This window comes from Elaeis guineensis, chromosome 1, assembly GCF_000442705.2.
Source record: "Elaeis guineensis isolate ETL-2024a chromosome 1, EG11, whole genome shotgun sequence".
In the NCBI taxonomy this organism is placed as follows: Eukaryota; Viridiplantae; Streptophyta; class Magnoliopsida; order Arecales; family Arecaceae; genus Elaeis; species Elaeis guineensis.
Genome location: NC_025993.2, coordinates 148,541,956 through 148,565,004, shown reverse-complemented (window position 1 = coordinate 148,565,004; position 23,049 = coordinate 148,541,956). Strand labels below are relative to the sequence as shown.

The 23,049-nt window shown below is 37.1% G+C and overlaps 2 protein-coding genes across 4 annotated transcripts in view; one reads left to right on the top strand and one right to left on the bottom strand.

The window, feature by feature from the left end:
- The first annotated feature begins 6,675 nt into the window (after positions 1 to 6,675).
- LOC105061236 (uncharacterized) lies at positions 6,676 to 12,786 on the top strand. The gene is made up of 2 exons (XM_010945224.4): positions 6,676 to 7,351; positions 12,190 to 12,786. Exons 1-2 carry the CDS (start codon positions 7,021 to 7,023, stop codon positions 12,519 to 12,521), a joined length of 663 nt encoding a protein of 220 aa, XP_010943526.2. The 5' UTR covers positions 6,676 to 7,020; the 3' UTR covers positions 12,522 to 12,786.
- Positions 12,787 to 12,814: 28 nt separating this feature from the next.
- Positions 12,815 to 23,049, bottom strand: part of LOC105061235 (protein EMSY-LIKE 3) — a 28,243-nt gene continuing 18,008 nt past the window's right edge. For 2 of the 3 annotated variants that reach the window (XM_029260747.2, XM_073243443.1), the window contains exons 3-10: positions 22,915 to 23,024; positions 22,542 to 22,791; positions 22,260 to 22,445; positions 22,097 to 22,165; positions 14,265 to 14,510; positions 14,103 to 14,174; positions 13,952 to 14,015; positions 12,815 to 13,324 (exon numbers count right to left, since the gene is read on the bottom strand). In XM_029260747.2, the coding sequence (XP_029116580.2) occupies positions 13,119 to 13,324; positions 13,952 to 14,015; positions 14,103 to 14,174; positions 14,265 to 14,510; positions 22,097 to 22,165; positions 22,260 to 22,445; positions 22,542 to 22,791; positions 22,915 to 23,024 (1,203 nt within the window). In that variant the 3' untranslated portion in view covers positions 12,815 to 13,118. The remainder of the gene's footprint in view (positions 13,325 to 13,951; positions 14,016 to 14,102; positions 14,175 to 14,264; positions 14,511 to 22,096; positions 22,166 to 22,259; positions 22,446 to 22,541; positions 22,792 to 22,914; positions 23,025 to 23,049) is intronic. The other variant, XM_010945222.4, reaches the window with a different exon arrangement.

Here is a 23,049-nt window from a genome sequence, read left to right as displayed (position 1 = left end):
TGGACGGGTGCTACATTCTTCCTCTTCAAATAATTTTATTTTCGAAATTAAGTTATGTTGTTTGAGATATATTCTAAAAATATATATATATACATGCATCATGTCATTCTCACGCTTCCAATAATATCTTACATATTATTTATTTTTTATGATCTTGTTATAACAAAAATTATTTAAATCTCAAACTCATCCCTTCTTATTGATTTTTAATTTTTTTGAAGAACCATAATATTTTAATCTTGTATTAAAATACTCTAGTTATTTATCTAATACATTCCACTCAAAGTTCATAATTATCTCAGACTACTTATGATGTAAAAACAAAGAAAGGTCGAACATTGGACACTCTTCACAATCATCGATTTCTTTCTTCTTTTGACCTTCCAACAAATTTTATATGTAGACTTTCATCTTAAGGAAACCTCAATCATCTATATCAGTTCGAGTAACAATATTAAATTTTAAAAAATATGAGATCTGTGTTAAGATATTCTAGGTTTGATCTAAAAATAGAACTATCAAGCTGTTAATAATAAACTTGAGATATCTAAATTTTTTGGCTTTATCTACAATGAAGCAACCTACTGAAAATTATCCGGCTATGATAAGATTAGATCAAAATCTATAGCATCATTTCATTATCAATAAAATCATTCCTTATTTGCAACTAATGTATTCCATCACAATATCTTTTGAATCAAAAAATTAATATTTTTAATCAATTTAATCTACCACGCTTTTGCTGCGCACTCTGATCTTAATTTATCAAATTATATAAGTTTATCGAAAGATAAGAATATCCTTGTATGTTAAATCAATCAAAGATAGATCCAACTTTCAAATTTCATATAAAACTAAGAGTAAAATTTTAAGTTTCTTTATCTTTACTACCTTTGGGTATAGTATATCAAAATTAAATCTTGATCCACTTTCTATGTTTGAAATCATTGTATAAGCTTCATCACTCCTCAAAAATCTAACATATCTGAAATTAATTAGAGTTAACCTTAGATTTACCTTACAATCATTTGGACAACTTTCAAACCAATCTTAACTCCAGCTTAAACAAACTAGAAGAACTCAAGTCAACATCTTTGTAAGTAGAATCAACTTGATTATTTATTATAAAACTCTCATCATCACAATCCTTTACATTAATAGATAAATTCATACAAAATATTATCCCTTATATAAGTCATTCAAAATTTAACACTAGTAAAATATCTTAGTTCAATTTAGAAATTCGAACTTTGACTTGAATAATTAATACACTTCATCATCTTCAACAATCACAAGAAAAATTAAAGAATCTAATCCAAAGATGGTAATATAAATTATTAAAAATTTCATCATGACGTATATATCATATTCTAACAAAATTAATTCTTCATATTTAATTTAACAATAATATCAAAATATTCTAGATCCTCTTAGAAAAACAAACTTTTGACTTGAAATTCAATACAACTTGAAAGATAAAAAAAATTACATCCAAATATGATATTTTGAATAACCAAAGATTTCATCAAGATGTGTATCTTATATTCTCATAATAAAATTCAAGTATATTTTTTATCTAAAATTGAGTTTCATATATGATCTCTTATAGGTTTAATGCTCAAAATATTTCTCTCTCATATGATAGAATTTTTTCTTAGACCATACCCTAATTAACTTTCTTTTGATAAGTCCAAAATTTTATAATACTCAAAAAATTAATTTCGAAATCAAAAAAATATTATAACCTTCACCCATATAAGTTTTGCATTCAATAGATAATCGAGTATACTCAACACAATACATCAATATCTCCCTCTTCATTCTAAGGTCAACACTTCTCATACTTAGGTTAACCTTACTAATTAAAATCTAAGATATAACTCATCAATTCTATTATAGACATCATATGCCACTTATGCATAAATTTCATCATAGTAGCTATTTATTCGAAATCTAAATATTGAATCTTTTCTTTTATGTCGATCATGTTTCTCATGATCATAACCTAAATTTAAATATCTCTAAAGTCACAATTTTGAATAATTATAACCTTAAGATTAAATACCACTTAAGTTATATTCTCTAGTGATCATAACCTAAACTTTTATACCATTCTATCACCTCGTTAATCATTATAACCTAAACTCTAATATCATTCTATTACATCCTTAATGATCATAACCTTATACTCTGATATTATCTATCATACTCTATTGAATATAATCCCAAAGTTTTGATATCACTTATGCATAATCCCTAGTAACCTTAAACCTAAGCTCTAGTACTGTTCTGTCATATTCTCTGATATCACTCTGTCATATTCTATTGATCATGCATAAAGTTTTGATATCACTTCATAATCCCTAGTGACTTAAACTTAAGCTCTAATATCATTTTGTCATATCCTAATCACTTATATCATAATACCAAAATGATCATAACCTAAGCTCTGATATCATTCTGTCACACTCCGAACCCAACAGTCGGTTCAAATGCTGATGGCCGCACACTCCTTAGAGCAAGCTCTAAAGAATATGCAAGGTCAAAAATAATTCCTTACAACCTCAACATCCATAATATCTCATTTCAATAATAATTAGTAAAACTTGCATAATTACAATTGAAATTTTTTCAATCCTCTGATCAGATATTATGACATTCTATTTATTCATCTGCTCACCCGCAATCCAAACTATAGCCAATCATGAGCATCTTGTATCTCTGAGAAGAAAAAAAAAGATGAAGGGATGTGAGTTTTACGGTCCAGTAAAAATTCTAATATCACATCAATATAATAATATAATCTGAAAATAAAAATAACAATAAAACATAAAATTTCATATTCAATATCCGGAATAATATAAATATCTATAAATTATCTGTCTTGTCAAAAGAAATGCATCATCATATATTAACAGGTGAAACACTTTTATTCAACAATTGTTTCATGTCTTATCTTTCATTTTTCTTTTATAATCATATAATTTTTAACCTTTTCTTTCTGGCTCTGGACTAACCAAGTCTATACCTCAGTCACCATCCAAACAAATTTTCTCTTATAAGCCTTTCAAGGCTATCCCAGGACGAGCTCCTGACCGGCTTCCCACGTATGAAAGCTCGTAAGAGACTGTCCCAGGCATAAGCTCCTGGTGGGCTGTCCCAGGCATGAGCTCCTGACTGGTTGATCCACCTATAAGCCAGTAGGGGGTGTCCCAGGCATAAACTCCTGACGGACTATCTCAGGTATAAGCTCTGTCGGTTGATCCACATGACAAGGTTAGTCTATACCATATTTCTCTTTTTCATTTAATCATCATATGTTGATTTCATCAAATCAATTCCGACTTACATTATGATCTATTTAGATATGTCATATCCATATAATCATGCCATCAATCTCTGATACATATATATTGACATAACATACTCATGTTCAAAATCAAATAACAGTATCTCAGATATAATAAATTCATCGATCTCAAATCCGATGATGCAAAATCAATGATGCAAGATCAACAGTAAAATAGCATATATAATAGTGATCATGTACAGGGATTCTTATCTTTACCGGTGACTGATCCAAATACAGAAATCAATGTTCTTCTTTGATTTATGAATTTTATAAATAAAATATTTCACTCGATATCTTATGAAGACAATCGTATCACTTCATAACTTTGATCAAATGTAAAAATCATATATAGAGAAATTACCGATAATCGATCCTAACAATACAAATCCAGGACTTCTCCTAGGATTACCAAAATCGGAATTTGTCTGAGTATCTGGACCATCCATTAGTTCACAAGACTTATAGAGAGAGAAAATCCATGAAGAGAGAGAAAATTTTAGAGAAAAAAAATTTTAGAGAGAGAAAATAGAGAAAATAGAGAGAAAAAATCTTTATATCCTTCAAACGAGGCAATCATGGTCGAGATCATCAAATGTCATATCAGGATGACTCAATATGGATTAATCATGATCGATGTTATAAATTACGAATAAAGATCAAGCTGGTTCCAATCTGCTGCACGAATTTTGGAGCAATCTCAGGTCATCATATTTTTATCTTAAGTTTATCTTAGGGTTTGTGATACAATCAGAGGAGGAGAGAAAGACCCTAGAGAGATAAAATCCATAAAGAGAAAAAAATATCTAGAGAGAAAAAATAGAGAGAGAATCTAGAGAGAGAAGATGATGAGAGAAAGTAGAGAGAGGAGAGTGAAAAAATTCTCTCTTTCTTTTTTTTTCTATTTTTCTTTTTCTCTTTCTCTTTTTTTTCTCTTTCTTTTTCTTTTTTTTTTTCTTTTCTTCTTCTTCTTTCTTCTTCTTTTCTTTTCCTTCTTTCCGCGACCTCCCTTGGGTCGAAATAGGGGACGGGCTGAGGGGTTTCGACTTGGCTCCGATGAGGGCAGTGGCATCCGATCAACGGCAATAGAGCAAGGCCGGCTGACAGTGAGGTTCGGTCGGTGAAGTTTTTTTTTTATTTCTCGAAAAATAAGGGACCGTCCCCTTTCTTCATGATTTTTGACCATTGGCCGGTCGCCGGTGGTCAAGCACTCAAGAGAAGAGAGAGAGAGATGAGGGTCCGATCTCGAAGATGAGATGTCGCAACCGACGGCGCCGGTGGCCAGAAAAGAGAGGAAAAGGTTCCGGTCGAACAGGGGTTTCATGTTTCATAGAATTTTCAACGATCCCGACGACCGGCGAGGAGTCTAAAACCATGGGAAGAAAGAAAAGAGGGAGAGAAAGAAAGATTGAATCCTTACCTGAGCTTCGATGGCTTCTTCGACCTCCGATTTCTGACGAATACGAGAAGAGATAGCCGCGGCTTCCACGGAGAAAGGGGAGGAATTTAGCTTAACGATCGCCATTGGAGGCTCGTGAGGAAGAAGGGAGTCTTATTTGTAGAGGGCCCTAGAGTTTTAAGGATCTTAGAACCCTTCTCCGATTGGGATTCATCGGAGAAGAAGACTCCTATCGGGAGTCTTCTTCTTATTTTCTTTTTTTTTTTTTTAATGGATTTGGGCTTCTAGATTTTGGGCCTAGTCCCAGGCCCAAATGGGCCGGGTGTTACACACAATAGATTGGAATTTCTTCCCTTTTTTTTTGGGAGAGCGAGGGAGAAATTAGTCTACATGAATTAAGAAATAAGAATCATTAAGACGACACTACTAAGGCCAGCATCAGGGAAAACTATTGGTTAGACCTGGTTCACAATGGACCAGAGATAATTTATTAATTAGGACGAGGGAAAAATGCATTAAATACATGATAAGGCTTCTTGTTAAGGAGGAAAAAGGTATTAAATAGATGGTAGTATATGTTGTCATCGCACATGAAAGAAAGCAACCGGAGGACAAAAAGGTTAAATTATCCCACTGGGAACCAGGTCTACAAAACAAGCTCTCTTTTGTCCAAATGTGGACCGGAGAGCATCCAAACTCGTTATTCAGCATCATAAGTTACTAAAATCTAAATGTTCTAAGCACATACCTTAAGAGATATATAGATGTGACACTCTCCCATGTTTTCAAGTTTTTATTAACAAGATAACACCATAGAAGGTTGTGGATATTTCATTTGATCATTCTAATTTTTTGTGGGGAAAAAATAAAAGATCATAATGCAAATCCAAAAGCAATAAGTATGGATGGAGGACTTGGCGCAAAGATGTTTTATTAGTTATAATACATGCATAGTTGCTGCAGGAACAAAACCATGTGCACATGCCAATAGCATATCATATTCAGTCTTCTATCATGCTTCCATAACTAGCAAGATGATGCTATTAGGAGCAGCATGCAACATACTTTAGGTGACTGTTGCTATCAAATCCTTCGTCCGAGGTCGGAGATGATCTTTCTAGCTGGGGTGACAAGGCTACGTGAAGGCGTTGCTCTCTGGTGATCGATCTGGGATATATAAAAAGTTTCGGCCGGAAAATGATGAGGATTTTTCGATATTCAAATTAGGAGATGGAGAACAAAGAGGAAAAAAAAAAATTCGAGAGCTTACCTTGGAGGTCCCCACATCTCTCTATTTATAGAAGAAAAATTGAAATCATGCTTGTCTAGGAGATTAACCGGTTTCATGTTATTGTGCATGGATCAAAATGACGGTGATTATTTTCATTTGGAGTGTTATTTGAATATGGTGATCTGGGGTTGCTATCTTATATGCATTTTTTTGAGGTGGGCTCTAACGGACCTGAAAGTATCTCGTCCGTGGCCGAGGTATGAATCCAAACATCTTGGTTAGGGCAGAGGACCTAGCATCTTGATTAATGCCGAGGTTAGAAGTGCCGTCTGTAAAGTATTCTTATAAGCATACTAATTCTGATCTCCGCATCGGATATTCTGGCTGGCTGGCATCTACCTCCCATTTCAATGTTTTACCAAGGTCCGAACTCCAACAGTCCTCGGCCGGAATCGAGGACACGATCGATCGACATCATATAATTGAATCCAAAATCAGGGTGAAACTCATGCCTAAATAGAGATGATGCAGGTACACACCTGAAAGTCTTAGCCAGCCCCAACATTTGTGATCAATGCCACATGCTATTTGAATTATTATTGATAGATTAATTGTATATGTTCCAATAATGAGTGTCCTAAAGATAACGTCTCTACATCTTAGCATCCTTTCTAGGCCGCACCAAGAAATAGTTTTGGGCGATCTTTGCAAGGCTCAGATCACACGGTAATTCCGATGCAAAAACACAGTTGGTGGATGAACAGATGAGCGAGAGCTCCACACCTGAATCACTCGCGACTCGACCTTGGTCGATCCCAACGGTTACCTTTCCGACCTCAAGCCTTCGCAAGCATGCCGACCGGCTCTGCCAGCCAATTTAGCCATCCAGTCTCCGTCTCTTTCCCCTTCACCTAGCATCCACCTACCTCCCATTAAAGCCCTGAACAAGACTATCTTCTCTGTGTGTGGTAATCTCACTCTCTTCCATTAAAGCCCTTGTCTCGCCACGGCCCCTGATCTCTCGCTGGGTGCTGGGGGAGAATGGAGTCGGTGACGGTGGAGACGGGCGACGGCGTGAAGCTCCGGACGCGGCTCTTCAAGCCGGCGGCGGATCTGGCGGGGAACGTGGCCATCGTTCTGGTCCACCCCTACACCGTCCTCGGGGGCTTCCAGGGCCTCCTCCGAGGCATCGCCGCCGGCCTCGCTGAGAAGGGCTACCCGGCAGTGACCTTCGACATGCGCGGTGCTGGCAAGTCCTCCGGCCGCCCCTCCCTCACTGGGTTCACCGAGATCCAGGACGTCATCGCCGTCTGCAACTGGGTTTCTCGTACCTTATCTCCTGACGGGATCGTCTTGGTCGGCTCTTCCGCCGGTACTCTCTATCCCTGTGTGTAAAATATTCATCTTTGTGAGAGTTTGGACTGGTTTGACGAGCTTAAAGGTGTTTCTTTTGCCTTTATTTATGCTGGGAGACGTTCAAATTGGGTTTAGGTTTCGTAAATAGACACTGTTTTTAGCTCTATATGTGTGAATATTTGGTTTAGGATCTCTTCTGTTTTTAGATAATTGATCGAAATTACAAGCGATTGAGTGTTTTATGGGATGTGATGCTGTGATCTTTGACATACTAACTTATCATTGGTAGAAAAAGGCATTTTCCTTTTTCAGTGTTCTTGAATTTTTGATTCATTGGCTTGTGCCTCCTTTTCTGTATTTTTATGTTCTTCCGGATTGCATAATGGAATGTTGGGTTTGATAGAGAGAGACTGATTGTTTGATGAGATGGGATATTCAGAGGTTTGAGGTTGGATTGGCAGATGGATTTAGAGAAATTGGCTCTAGAAGACAGGGTATAACTAGTTGTGATGTTAATTAATTCTCCGTTGAAAAGAACCTGTGCTATATTTTCTCTTGAGGTTGTATAGTTCAGTATCAGATCCATCTTTTTGTCACTTTTTATATGAATAAATTCATTATTCTGTGATGATTGTTTGTTTTCCTGGTACACAATGGTATTAAGCGTTCCAGAATTGTGTGTTTGGTAAAGTATCATGGAAGATCTCAGCGGTGGAAAGCATGCGGATAATTTTTATGTTGATTTTTTCTTTTCTTTTTTTTATTTTTACATGAGGGGAGCTGTGGCTTGTATACTTAGTGTTTAGGGTTAGAGACTTGGTGCTGGGATAATGGTCGAAACAGTGAATAGATAAGCTTGCCGGTCAAAGTTATTCCTTTGATTTTGGCCTTGCTATTGAGTTCTCAGACGTGCAACTTGGTGGATATCCATGGATTAGACACAAAAGCATTATGAGAAGGGATCTAGTCCCACGAATTAGGAGGCAAGTGCTTGTCAAGTTTCTGCTATCATATTTTGCTAAATGTTGTAGATGAAGGATACTGAAATGAGCAAAACTGGAGAGAGAGAGAGATAGAGAGCAAATTGGACTGCATTTTATATGATTGAGCGGAAATTTTCATTGCTACTGTTCTATGTAAGAGCCAAAAACGTGAAGCTTCTTATCTATTGTTTGAATTTGGAGCTACGGCAGCATTTCTTGCCAAAGATTCCTGATGCTATCTTTTGCTGGGTTTCCTTAATTAAAGCTTTTTCTTGATTTAGTCACTAGCTTATTTTTTCGTGTTTTCTTGTTGGAGAGATTAATGGTTTAGACATTTTCAGAAATTTTGGTTGAGAGAGTAGATTTTTAAATTGCCTTACCTCTCACAATCGAAAACATATCTAGATTTTCAATATAGTTATAGGATCATATAATGAGTCATGACATGTTGTGGATAATTTGAATGTGGTGAAATGGATGTATTCTTGTGCTTGATGTTTATTCTTCACATATGTTTTCTCATAGGTTTGTTGGCTGTTGTTAGGAGTTTGGTTGCTTCCCTCCATGTATGAATGATATGCGTTCAAAGCACAGTAGTTTATTTTACTATTTCAAAACTTGAATGGTTAATACTTATTTGATTATGTATCTAACTTTAGATTGGGTTGATGATGGATGTTATGTTACCTAAGAAGTTGCTAGCATCTTTCTTAACAAAATGCCTTTGGTGATGCTTTTCTTTATTTCATTTATGTGGAGTTTAGTTCTGCCTATCCAACAAAGAAATTATCCTGCAGAAATGACTAAAAAGGAAACACATACTTGTAGATATGAAAAGAGTTGCGGTTCTTATGCACTGAAGTTGCAGATCTTTCATTAATATTAGTTTTTTTATTTAGCGAAACAAAATTGGATTTTCAGATTGTTAATTTTGTTCAAGATGGCTGCTTTAAAATTTTCATATTTTCTATAAATTTCATATTTGAACTTTTAGTACAAAATTTCTAGTTTTCTTTTTAAGATAGCAGATTCCAGGTCTTATCTTTTTCTTCTTGATCATGAACTTGATTAAAGCCCCGACACTCTCGTCCTTTTTCCCTTCTTCTTTTTCAATCTGATAAAGAACCAGATTGTAGTTGTGTAAATCAGATATTTAGATTCATTTTACATTGTGTATGCTTACATATGCTGGAGAAACAATAAGGTATCTTTGGAATTGTTACTTGCGCACTCCTTGTGCATGTGATGCAGAATGAATGTTCATAATTCCTATGGTTTCCTGACATATTTATGGAATGGCTTGAATCATGTTAAAACCTTTTTTCCAAAGATGATTCATGCAAAGCGAAACTGGATTCAAATGAATTTGAGATAAAATAGCTTTGTTGGTTAGTGATTAGATCCTCATTTTCTTTTTAAAATTATTTTTAAACAGAATGGAAGGAGTCATGGGAGGGCTACAAGCTTTCTCTCACAAAGAACTTTGACACTTAGGAGTGGTTTTGAACATGTATAGAGTGGAAATAGTGAGGCAAACAAAGAATTCCATGCTAAAGGATGTGGAATCTGACAGGAGAACAAGTAATGTACCTTAACAAAGACATTATCAATGGGGGGAAAGTGGATTCCGGTGATTAAGGATATGATGGCAGTCTCATTCATTGAAATGCTAACTTTGAGGCCCAGCTCAATGTTCTTTATAGTCAACTTTGCTTTCCTTATCAATGAAATGGTGAAGATTTTTCGAAAATAGTACCATCTCGAAGGTATTTTATTGAGATTGTGCCTGTGTAAGGTTGTCCTCTAACCTCAGATCTGGTATGGCATTAGGGTTATTGTCACGAAATCAGCAGACCTCCAAGTGTATGAGCATATCATGTCTATGTTAAGTTGGTTGTGTCAAAAGTGAACATGGTAGAGTTATAAATGGCTGGACAGAAACATTATGGACTGAAACCAATGAAAATATAAGAGTGTCAGTGTGGAGTTGATGAAAATGGCTTGCTTATGTGCATTCAGGTTAAAGACATGTCGTTAAAGAGTAAAGGATTGATAGGCAGTCAGGAAGCTGTCATGAGCAGGGGGCATCTCCCACACGTGGGAGGAATCTGAGGAAATTTTGTGATGACATACTGTTTTTGTGGTCAAGGACTGCAACCATATAGAGAAATGTCTGCTGCTGAAATTAGGGTCCTGAAGGATTCATCACAGTAAAACCAGAGCCTCAAGGGCATGCCTTCCAATTCATATGGCGCAGATGTTCAATAGTTATCAGTCCAAGCCCCTTGCAATTCATATAGGGTAGGTACCTTATAGTTATCACTCCAGCCTGCTAACAAGATGTTGTAATAAGAAATGTGGAGTATCGAACATTTTGGCAATGCTGCATTCCCACATGACTAGTAAAAGTAAGATCCTAACTGTGGATTATTAGCATCAGGAGTTTTTAGAGAATCATAGAATTGCTTCAAATGATCTATCCTATACATTAGAGCGCGTCCCTTCACTCTCCCTGCGTGCCATGTGGCATGTAACATGTCAGAGCTGACTGTGCACACACGTTAGATGCAGGAGGGCTACATATTTTTCTTTTCTTCTTTTTTTGTCTTTTCTTCGGTGCGCTTTGGACTCCCTTGATTTTTTTTTTCCCATTGAATCATTCCCGAGCCCTCTCGAACCTTCTCTACCTCTCTCGCAGGTGCTTTCCTTCCCATAGATCTTGGTTTTTTTTTTTTTTTTGCTTGGAACCCTTTCAGATCTCTCACCGCGACCTGCCGCCGGTCTCCGCCATCACCTTCCTCCCCATCGTCACCGGCGTCGGCCATCCCTTTCGATCTCCCTCGGATGGTTTCCTTCCCACATATCTCTAAAAAAGAGAGGCTGACATTTTCCTTGCTCTCCCATTGGTCTCCACCGTCGCTCTCCTCCCGATCCTCACTTGCGTCGGGCTCCCCCCTCAAATCTCTTGTAGGTGCTCTCCTTCCATAGATCTCCTTTATCTTTTTTTTTTTTGCTTGGAACCTTTCCAAATCCCTCGCAATGGGTGAGGCGCGGCCGGCGGAGATGCAGGGGCGAGGCGGGGCAGCCGGTAGAGCCGCAGGGGGTAGGGGGGTTGGGCGGGGGTGGAGTCATGGCTGGCAGAGACCGTGTGGTCCACGGGAAAAAAAAACCCTGCCCCCTCCCCCCCACGGCTCCGCCGGCTGCGCCTCATCCATTGCGAAGCGCGGGTGACATCCTAGTAAATTACTAAAGATGCATCCTTAATGGAGTAAGAAATGCGTAATGAGTTTTATGCCTGTATTCATATTTATTTTGCTGTTCCTGGCTTTATCAAACTTATGATTGCACGTACAGAAGGTCATTGTAAGAACCTATTCTCCCTTTCTTCTGAGAAACCAGAGGACAAAATTTATATTGTACATGGCTATTGATGAAAGGCTAAACAAGATATTGCGTTTGTATTGGTGAAGCATCAAACAAATTTAAGTTTCTGACATATACTTGAGATCTTCTGGTACTTTCACCTACAGACTAGTTAATGGATAGACAAGATGATTTCGTGGCAATAGTGCATCAGATTGACATAGAACCGTACTTCACTATCCTAGGCAGTTATTTCTAATTTAATTATTTTTTCAATGGTTTGGTTCTTGTTCAGTCATTATGACAAGAACGTCTATCCACTTGAATTTCTGTAAGGTGAGTAAATGGATGATTTGAAGCCATTGTTGTTTCTCTCAGCTTTACACCCTGAAAGAAGTTTCATTTTCATAGTCATAGCTAAATATGCCGTATGACTTGTAGTTAGCTGGAGCATGCCTCACTTTCTAGTATCTCATTACCTGCTTATAACCTCTGTTCCTATGGACAGGAGCACCAATTGCGGGCTCAGCAGTTAATAAAATAGACCAGGTCGTGGGTTATGTGAGTCTGGGGTATCCTTTCGGCCTGATGGCTTCAATCCTTTTCGGTAGGCATCATGATGCGATCCTGCGGTCCACGACACCTAAGATCTTTGTCATGGGCACCAAGGATGGGTTCACAAGTGTAAAGCAGTTGCAAAATAAGCTAAAATCTGCAGCTGGCCGAGTTGAAACTCATCTAATGGAAGGAGTCGGCCATTTCCAAATGGAGGGCCCAGATTATGATGCTCAGATGGTCGATCTCATTTCCACATTTGTTCGATCCCTGCAGGTAAAATAGATTACATGCAAGCAAGGGATGACGTGAAGCTGTAGGGAAGTAACCTCATGCTGGTGTGCAAGAACATAATTTTCAACATATGGAGTGTTGTAGGTAAAGTAGATCACATGCAAGCATATGTTATTGTTGGTGTCACAATCAATCATGTAAAATGAAAATTTACTGAGTGCAACTTAAATCTTACATACTGCATGCTTGTAACAGCTAGTAAGCATTCTCAAAGTTTCGAATCAAGATTGTCTACATTCCCATTTATTTCGACAAACACTGCAGCATCACAAACTCAATTCATGTGAGAAAAAAATCTTCGACTTCAATACAATAAACAACATCACAAACCATTCGATATTCATTAATATTCAATGAATAATTTTACAGCTCCATGCTGGCTTCCCCCGGCACATTGTATTGGAAGGGGTGTGAAACTGTGAAAATAAGCCTCCCTGAAGGCATACGTGGGGGTGCCTTGAAAAAATCATTGTAGTGGTCTGCCAAGCATTGTAGTGAGAGCAGCTCTTAGCGTGTGCCATTTTGTACCACCCTGAGGTCTTCGTAGCCTTAAGCTTGCAGCTGATTGGCTGCGTGAGCAAGCACATGTTAGATGTCATACGAACTCATCACCATCTCGCTGATAGTCTGAGGCAACGCCATCCCCAGCCATGCGATCGCCGTAAGGACCTTCCAGGCTCCCCCACCTGCGTCCTCGCAATTAGGTCCACGCCGATTTGTAGTATGATGCCTATTTTTCCACCCCTGGCCCCGGTCCATCAATCTTCCATGCGAGAACGGGTCCTCCCCCTCTTCTGCTTCATCGAAAACGCGGGTTACAGTCCAAGAAGGGTTGAAAGTGGGTGTCTTCAATAGCAGGGTAATTCGAGGATTAAAAAGCTAGGGACAATTTAGCATTGGTATGGGCCTTCCATGACAAGTGCATAACATGCATGTGAATCGAAGGAAAATATGTTCAACGCACTCAGAACATATATTAAAAAGAAAGGAAAGGAGGAGGAAAAAAAAGGAAAATGCATGTGAATCGAAGCAGCAATCTCCTTTCATAGAGGCTGCTTTTCTGGGACAGGTTACACCCTTGTGGTTTAGGCAACAAAATACTAAAATGAATTATATAAATCTTGTTAAGAACAATGCCATTGTGTTATGAGATACTTTATGACTTTCGGTTATCATGATTTTAAGATAGATTTCATTCTGCATGCATCATTGAGATGCTGTAACGCTTCTGCAGCCTATCAAAAGAGAATTATTGTACATAAGTTAACTCAATGTGGTTCACAGTTCACTGAAGGGGTACCGCAAATTGGCAAGATATCTATGACCGAAAGAAGTATTAACAGTACAGATCAAAAGGCCACATCGATATTGGAGCCATTACAAGCAGTATTGAGTAAATAGACAGGCCTATATATATTTACCACTTTCACCGTCGGAAGCATCAGCGAGCCTTGCAATCGCATCAATTAGTGATTGCTCGTGCTCCTGTAAAAACATCAAAAACCCTCTATGTTTTGGCAAAGAAAATAAATAACATGAAGAAAATGAAAGTCAGATGAGAAGTTTTCTTACTTTCAGCATTTTCTTTGCCTTTTCAATTTCAAGAGGATCCGGATGATTTGCACCAAATACCCTCTCCACCTGCTTGAAATCAGAAAATAAAAAAGAGAACAATTAACAAAACAGCTCCACAGTTCATATATGATTTCTTCATGCACACAAAGATACACCTACCTCCTTTAGGAGAGTTTCTGTGTGAAGTATTTCTATGTTATCAGATGCCTTCTTCCCAATGCCATTTTGTGCTGCGGCAAAATCTTTCTTTGAATAATTCTTTGACAACCCTCTTCCCCTGCCTGCACCTGGAATGGCCCCATTGCCACCTGTAGGCTTCTTAGTCCTCGGGCTTGGTCCACCCTGACCCACTCGACTCGAGATGCCGGGATCCTCACCTTCCCATCGGATGTCTTCAGGAGGAATCTGCCATTGTAATTTTTTTAAAAAATAAATTGTGTGAGATATCAAGAACGCATCAGCATTGAATGTGTCCTGACAATTTTAAAACAGAAGTTTAATATCATATCATCATCAGTCATGGAATTGTCCAAACTCTTGTAGTGAAGATGAATTTGGAAATGAATAATAATCTCATAGCATCCTACCCAAGCTGTTGACTGAACTTCTAACCATAGCACTACAACCTTCTTCTCATAGTATCACGAGGATTCTAAAACTACCCAAGCTGTTGATTGAACTTGACTATAGCTCTACAACTTAAAGTATGGAAGGTTTCATTAACTCTCTATGGAAGGTTTCGCTAACCCTGAGAGAGGAATATTGAAGGACTAAAGAGACCTTACACATACTTTCTTTTTCTGAACAATAAAGAGGAACAAATCAATTGAGACAGGGTTCTGAGTCTCTTTGCACAGCAGTTGGAAGAACTATACATGAGGTGGATGTTGTAATGACTAACATAAAGGCTTTTGCAGGCAGAATTGAAGATTTGAAACAATTTTGGGACTAGAGACTTGTGAACCAAGACTTCAGCTCCATATTTTAACAAATCAAATGTAGTCAGAGATTGAAAGCTTCTGAGAAAAAAATTATGTGATGAATCACCGAGTGCCACCACACAAGGTTTGAGTGTCAGACTAACTCTGATCTTGCTCATATATTTGACAATATGCACCTTATATAAGCTGCAAAAGGCTCCCATCATGCCCCTTTCTATCCGTACGAACATCTGCTTAAGATTCTTCAATAAATAGAAAGAAATACATTTATCCGCATAACCTTTGAATGTCACATGCTACTAAAGCCATCTGGCTCGGTTCACCTCTATGTATTCTTCTGGCAATTGTAGGTGACTTCCCATCCTTGTGACCCATTCAGCATTGGCCCAACCTGACATGAACAAGTCCTAGGCAGTCTACCTGATTTATAGACCCACCTCCCACTAAACCCTCCACCATAAAGCCCCTGGTCCTTTAAGCACCTAGACACTCTAACCCGACATCCTCTGCCACTCCCAGCAATCCCCACGTCTGATAGCAATCCAGGCAAGCAAAGCTCCAATGATCTTTAGTTCATTGAATACTTCTCGATGCTTAGGCATGCTTTTGGCTTTGCACTTTCAGATACCTAGTTGATGTGATCTGTCTTTTCCATGCTTTTGCCTACCCATGCATGCTACATCTGTGATCACATCTTATTGCATGCTGTAGTGCACCATCTATTCATTTGCCAGATGGCAAGCACATCTCAAGCAGAAGGTGGTAAGCAATATCTTCATGCTCTATACTACATACTTCCTCTATTGCCCCACATATGCAAGTGATTCTTTTCAACACCTTCATCCGTAGTTTTGGTTTCCCTTCTGATCACATGCATCCTTCAACAACTGTGATTCCTTCTACAAGTCGGTTTTTCTTCTTTTTCATTAACAGGACTACACCATCATTATGGCCGTTCAAATTCACAACCCTAAAGTCCAGTAGTCCACCTGAGTCTAAAGGGTCAGATACGGCAGGAAATTTGCAGCTAAACTCCAGAAGTAGAGAACATGTGATCCCAGCAAAAGAATCAATCGGTTGGTGGTTTGCTAGCACACATGTGAAGCATAGAATAAGACCAAATAGCTAACCTGAAAGCCGATATTAAGCAGGTAAGAGTGTTGATCTGGGTTCCCGCAGCCAAGCAACGACAGTACTAGAGACTACTTCAATCCAAATGTTTTTTTGCACACAAAGAATTAGTGGTATAATGGATTCAAGTGCTACTCACTGTATGACCCAAGATGGCACTTGTCTACTTAAACTTCCGAGTATTTTATGATTCATTTTACAGATAGCTCTTCATTTTGTTTTTCTTGTTGTGGATCTCATTTTTCTAGTTGTTTTACCCTTCACACCCTAGTTTCTCTATGATTCAATTTTTTGGCTGCCAACATGTCAATCAATATTTTTGTATCAGCTTTGCTTATACTCACCCCTCTGACTTCCATATCACTCTATTGGGCAGGAGATAGAGAGAAATAATTTGGTTGGTTCTAATGTTGTTAATATTTTCTACCTCTATCAGCCTCCTTTATCTATAAGATCATTTTCTAGGCCATAGCTGTTGCTCATCTTTATTGGTTAGCTTCTACAGGTGTTCCAAGAACTATCCCACTAGATGCTTTGTTGCAGTAGTTGCACAATAGTGAGATATTACTCCATTGATTTTCACTGATATATGAACCTTCCCAGTAAACTTCAAAGGACTATCATTTTGTTATTTATCTTTATTGATGAATATTATTACAACAGCTAAATTTATCTTGTGCAACAGCTGCTTTAAGGTCAGGTTTATTTTCCTGATTATGATCCATAAACCATTTTACATCATAGTTTAAACTTTTTGGATAAACTTAAGTAGAAAATATCCTTTTTCCAATATTCATGTTCTAATTCTTTCTTCTGGTACCAGTGAGCACTTGCCATTGTTGGCACACCTTAATAGAATGGTGTTGCTGAGGGAAAGCACAAGAACATCTTAAACCAACCTCTTACTTTCAAACCCTTTATTCTGTTTGCTGTTTCTCCCTGTAAGTATTCACTCACAGTCTCCTACCAATTCATTCTTTTGGGTATTTGTATACAGCTATTTCAGTCTTTTGCCCTCTTGCATTCACTCCTTGATCTTTACTCAACCCGGTTAAGGAACTTTTGAAAAGTGACATCACTATACTTTGTAGCTAGTTGCCTTCATGCTTCATGTCACCTCTTGTGACAAGAATCAACCTAGATGGTCCATTCCATGAGTACAGATCTGAAATCCACGGTAGATATGAATATATCGCAGATCTATGCAGAACATTTATAAATATATTTGCAACAATCAATTCCAGGATCAAGCTTGCCTTCTCAAGCCTGAAGATTGAAGAAAGAAGTAAATAAGAAGATAATGAAGAGAGAAGCAAGATATTAAATTTTCATCAGTCCATCAAAATTAATCCAAGATTTTATCTCTCTTCACCCTTTACAAAGCAACTGAAACCCTTAAAAACAGTATCCAAATAACCCTTGATAAGTGACGTATAGTAGGGACTATTTATGCAGATTATCGCTACCGAGAATAAGTCAAATAACAATTTTTTCAAAATCTTCAAATTATATACTAAAAACGATCCTATCAAAAGAACTAAAAATACAAGACAACTAACAATGAATAACTAAATAGAGAATACAGGGCAAATCAATACTATCTAATGAAACATTTCTCACCAAAAAACAAAAAAAAATAATGGCATAAGCAGACAATTTCCATATTTATTTATTCATATGGACCCAAAGGTAATGACATCTACAACTCATGTCTCATGGTTATGCTCTTAGAATTTTCAAGTCCATTTTATCAAAATACTAATAGCAAAAGTATAGATTAAAAAGGGGTTAGTTTGAATCTTTTAATAGATTTCATTTACCAATTTTTCTTCACAAAACTGTCATTAGTTTTTCACAAAACAAACTTCACAAGATAACATAATATTACATGGCACATATTTGCAAATATAGATGAAATCAGAACTTTTTGCCACCAGTTGCTCCTAAATCTCACCACCCACAACACCAATCCAACTCAGCCCCTCATTTTCTTAACTCATTAATTGACAAATCATAAGGTACAATATACAATATAAATTTGCTTATTTGCTTATTCAGAAATGCCCTTGACAATAAAAAAGAGAGGAGGTGGGGACGCAAAAGAGACATCCCACTCCTCATTGAGGTGGACGATATCATTTTCTTATTCTTCTTGCCACCTTTGTTTCTATCTATCTATCTATCTTGCATAAGCTCTCACTTTTGTTACTGCAGCTGTATTGGTTTCTAAATAGCAGTAAAGTTTACTTAATCTCTCTTTAATTCCTTTCTGAAGTTTTGCCTAACAGTCTTTCCTCAGCCATTTTTAATGCCATTTAATAAGTAAACTCACAAATGCCTACTTAATACAATGTCTGTGTAAGAAAAAAACTACCATTTGTATTAATCATTCATCTAAAGATGTGATTAACTTCTCTTTGACTCCATCAAGCTCCCATAACATACATAAATAAGAAAAATATCATGATCATTAATTTTAATAGTATTAAGTGTAACACATATATAATTTCTTTATTTCCTTTTATGATATGCACTGCACATTCTTTTTTGCTAGTAATAGCAAAAATACTAGAAGAATAGCCAATTCTTTAAGATCTGGTTGAGAGGACCTAGGATTCCTTCCTACAAGATGTAACATGAGAAGACTATAATGGCAAAAGAGCAAGAAGAAATGGTGATAGAGATAGACATATATGAGTCCTTCCCCTATATGGTATAGGGGCAGATTTAATTTTATTTTTTTCCCTCTTCTATGTATTAGGGTGTCAGAGGAGTCCTTCACCTGCACACATGTAAGCATTTTTGCTCTAACTGTCCTATGATAGGTCCCCTAGTGTTACATTAAGCAGCATCTAGGCCATGATTATCTACCGGCTGGAGGCTTTGGATGACTATATGGATGTTTCCAACTGGTAAAGATCTCCTTCAAGAAAGCCTCTCAAGTGTCAGTCTGTCATCCCTAACTTTGATCCATCAAAGACTCCATTGATTTTAGGGACGGGACACTCTACCTGTGCACAAACAGAATCTGCACATAAATTTTCTATATTTTTTGAGAAAAGATTTTGACTGTTTAATATCAAGGTTTCAATAACACCAAATATATCCATTATATCGAACCTCTCATGCAGCCATTGTTTCCCAGTATAAAGGAAATAATAATTGTTACCTACCAACACAAGCTCTGAAGTAGAATTTGAAAAAACAAAATGATAGTTTTTATAAAAATTGTTATTAGTCAATATTATGGGAAAGAATAGGCAATAACAATAAAAATAATGGTGCTATTTGACAATGTCGTTACAAAATCAGAATTTTGTTTTGAACTGATACAAAAATTTGAATATCAAAAATTATGATTCTGATCAATCTCCTATTTCCCTTACAGTGAACCATAACCCATCATGCTTAAATCATAGGCACCTAGTGTATCACATATTTGCCCCCACATACAAATGGTGTTGTTCATGCTCACACCACATGCAGAATATGAAAATATATGGAAGGTATAGTTGCTTCTCTTATACAAGGTTTTTGAAAAATAATATCTGTTATATCGTTGTAATGGCTATTACGATGGGTTTTAAAAGCCTCTTGGTTACATTGCATGCATGCCTACACACATATAACAAGTTATTATTAATGATCATTATGAAGTTGTCATCTTGTAAGTAATGGGAGCAATAGCTGTTATTTCACTATCTCAACACCTATGTAATTAAAATACTAATTTTTAATGTTCAAATTTTCATATTTCTCTAAAAATAATGTTCTTTGAATGTGATTACATTGCACAACATTGTTATTTTACCATGCATATGTCAAATTCCCATTGCAGCAACAACAGTCACGCTAACAATATAATTTAATTCCCAGAAAACCCACCCCAAAGTTGAACTAGGAAAACAAGACCTTTGTTTGCACTAATTGTTTCAAAGGAGATTTAATGTGGGGATACAGATTTTATTGGAACCTTACTCTTTATCAGGTTATTAAAGGGAAAAAAAAAAAAACTTTCATCGAATTCTTTACAGAATATTTAAAAACAAAAAAAAAAAAGAAAAATGTCCGTGGTTCTATTTTTGCCAAATAAAAACTTGTTCTTACCTTGACAGGAAGCACCTTTTCTTCATTGATGGAGTCTTTCAAGAGCCTTTCATGGGCTAAAGTGAAAGGTAAATTTGAGAGGCTTTACTGGTTTGGAATAATCATCCCGAGGTAAATGATAGGGGCTGTAGAGCTGCCTCAAGGGGTGCTACATGGACGTATCAAAACATGCACAGATGTTTTGGCCTACATGCACATGAAGTTGTAGCATTCCCTGCAGTTTAAGGTATCATTGGACGGATAAATGAGTTAAGAAAATCCAATGAGCCTTAAAATATTTTTTTCTAATTCATATCTTGAGGGAACATGAACCCCCGAGTTATTCTAGATCATTTTTGAAGTCGGGGGGAATAGTCAAGAGTATGTCTAAAAGCAATTAAATGTTTGAGTGAAAACCCACACATTTTAAAGAGGAAATAATATGCAATGGTCAAACATAAGAGAGTGCAGAGCCATGTAGCAAATTATTAATGGCTGGATGACTATATTTCATGAGAAGTTTGATGACTTAACCAGTTAGTACTCCCATGAAAGCTGTATTACATTTATTTCCTATATCTCAAGAACTACTTGGACTCTCTCCCTCTTCTCCTTTCTTTTACAAGGAAATGATTGTAGTTAGAGTTCCACAACTTATAAAAAAAGCTACAGGTTCTGCTCCATCAGCTTGGTAGTTCCATAGTTGATGTGGCACTTGGCATGGCACATCATGATTCAACCACCAATTGTGTACCGCACCAGCCACCCTAAATTGCACCAATTTGCTCGTGCATTAGCAGGAGGAATTTACAGATGAATAGTTCCCCATGGCAATACTTGTAACTAACAGGCACAGCACTCTTAGTAATACCCCATGCCGAGCAATCTAAACAAAAGAGGTCTCTGTATGGCTGGAATTGATTTGTTTAAAAAGGTTTCTTCATGCAAATTCTGGTTTCTGTGATTTAAATGATTGCTACGTCTGATCTTCTCAAATCAGATAACAATGAATATGGTATCAAGATCCTTTCTTTTGAAGAATTCATTTCTAAGAGTATCAATAGTACTGTGGGTGCCAATGTCTCCAACAGCTTCACCTTAGCCTCAGCACAAGCAAAAGGCAAAAAAGTTTATGGCAGATTCATTAAAACTTATTTATCATCTGTAATTAGAAAATAAGTCATTCTACCTCATTTTATGATCAAGTTGGTCAAGTTAGTTCAATCAAACACATAGATCTCATCAGTTTTTATAGGAAAGGTTCCAGCTAAATCATTATCAGATCAGATTTGAGTAAATCATTAGCCAGATTAAATTGGTGTTTACGGTGCTAAAGAACTCAAATGGCTTAAGATATGAGACTATATATGATACATTGTAGCATGTAACTCTCATATAGCACATAATTACATATAACCAAAGGCTCGTAAGATGAAGAATTGCCATTTTTGTGATGAACAAATTCTTCTTACATAAAAAGAAGCTGATTTATGCACTATTTTTTCCTTAAAAACAATCTGCTTAAAAATGAATCTGACAGTAGTATTGTAAAAATATTATGAAGCACCAATCCTTTCTCTGGAATGATCTTAAATTTGGGCAACAATAAATAACACAGAGATCAAAGCAGACCTACACAACAAAGCTGTAAGGTAATCGATTTTACTTGCCAAAAGATGATGCAGATACATGATGTATGATGATACATCAGTGAGCAAAAACAAAATTTGCTCCAAATTAATTCCCAACAAAACCTCACCACAACTATTAATTAAAAAGAAAATAAAAACAGAACAATTTCAATCACATTTGCAATAAAGTAAGTTAACTCACCTCTTTGAGGTTGACCCATTCCCATGTTTCATTCTTTGTGTTCATATCGTAAACCAGAGCATGTAAATCCTGATAGTGATTGGAAATAGTAAGGACAACTGATCTACCACTATGAAACAGAAACGACTAGGACAAGCACCATACACTCAACAGGGAAACAAACCTCACGAGCATTATAGTCCGTTATAACAGCCTTGTAGAAGTTATTATCTTCAGGCCACCTCGTCATGACCTTCCGCCCAATTAGTGGATCATATGCTGGAGCTTCAGCAGGTTCAGTTGTTGCAAGAGCACCAGAAGAATTCCTGTTTGTTACCTGGCCCCTTCCACTTGGACCTGTAGAAGGGTACTGCAAAGATTTGCACAAAAATGCAGGAGGATCAAACAAAGAGCAGGCACATTAGTTTACCAAACTTAAGTATATTTGTTCTAATCATTAACATACTGGTTTTGGCTTCTTGCCCTTGGTTCCTGCTATAACTCCCCACTTTGCACCTGATGATGATGGCTGAAGGGAAGCAACTGGTTGTGAGTGCAGAGCTGGGGATGGTGCACCCAATGATTGGGAAGGTATTGAATGAGATGTTTTTTGTCTCTTCCGTGAAGCCGAAACTGTTGGACTCGGTGCTGGGTCATGAACAGGTTGAGCATTATTGTGCAAACTAGATTGAAGCCCACCTGCCTGTCTCCACTCCCTGGGAAATTTACCAAACAATTAATATTAACAATCAGACCTGAAAAAGAAATTCTTCCTCACTTCAAATTGTGTACTACAAGAAGGCTTCAAAAAGTGTATGCTGTCTCATTCGTCAAAGGACCTTATTCTCCGGATGATGTCATCTGCATTGACTCTGCTTAACAACTCCCTATGTTCCTTATCAGATACTCTCAACTCTTTCCTCAGTTCAGTAATGAGACTTTCCTTCTCCTGGAGAAATATATTACAAGTTAGT

Bases quoted from the DNA above. Each gene is read 5' to 3' on its own strand.
- LOC105061236 (XM_010945224.4), top strand. From the start codon at position 7,021: ATGGAGTCGGTGACGGTGGAGACGGGCGACGGCGTGAAGCTCCGGACG. The intron at 7,352-12,189 runs GTACTCTCTATC...TCCTATGGACAG, and splicing joins CTTGGTCGGCTCTTCCGCCG to GAGCACCAATTGCGGGCTCA.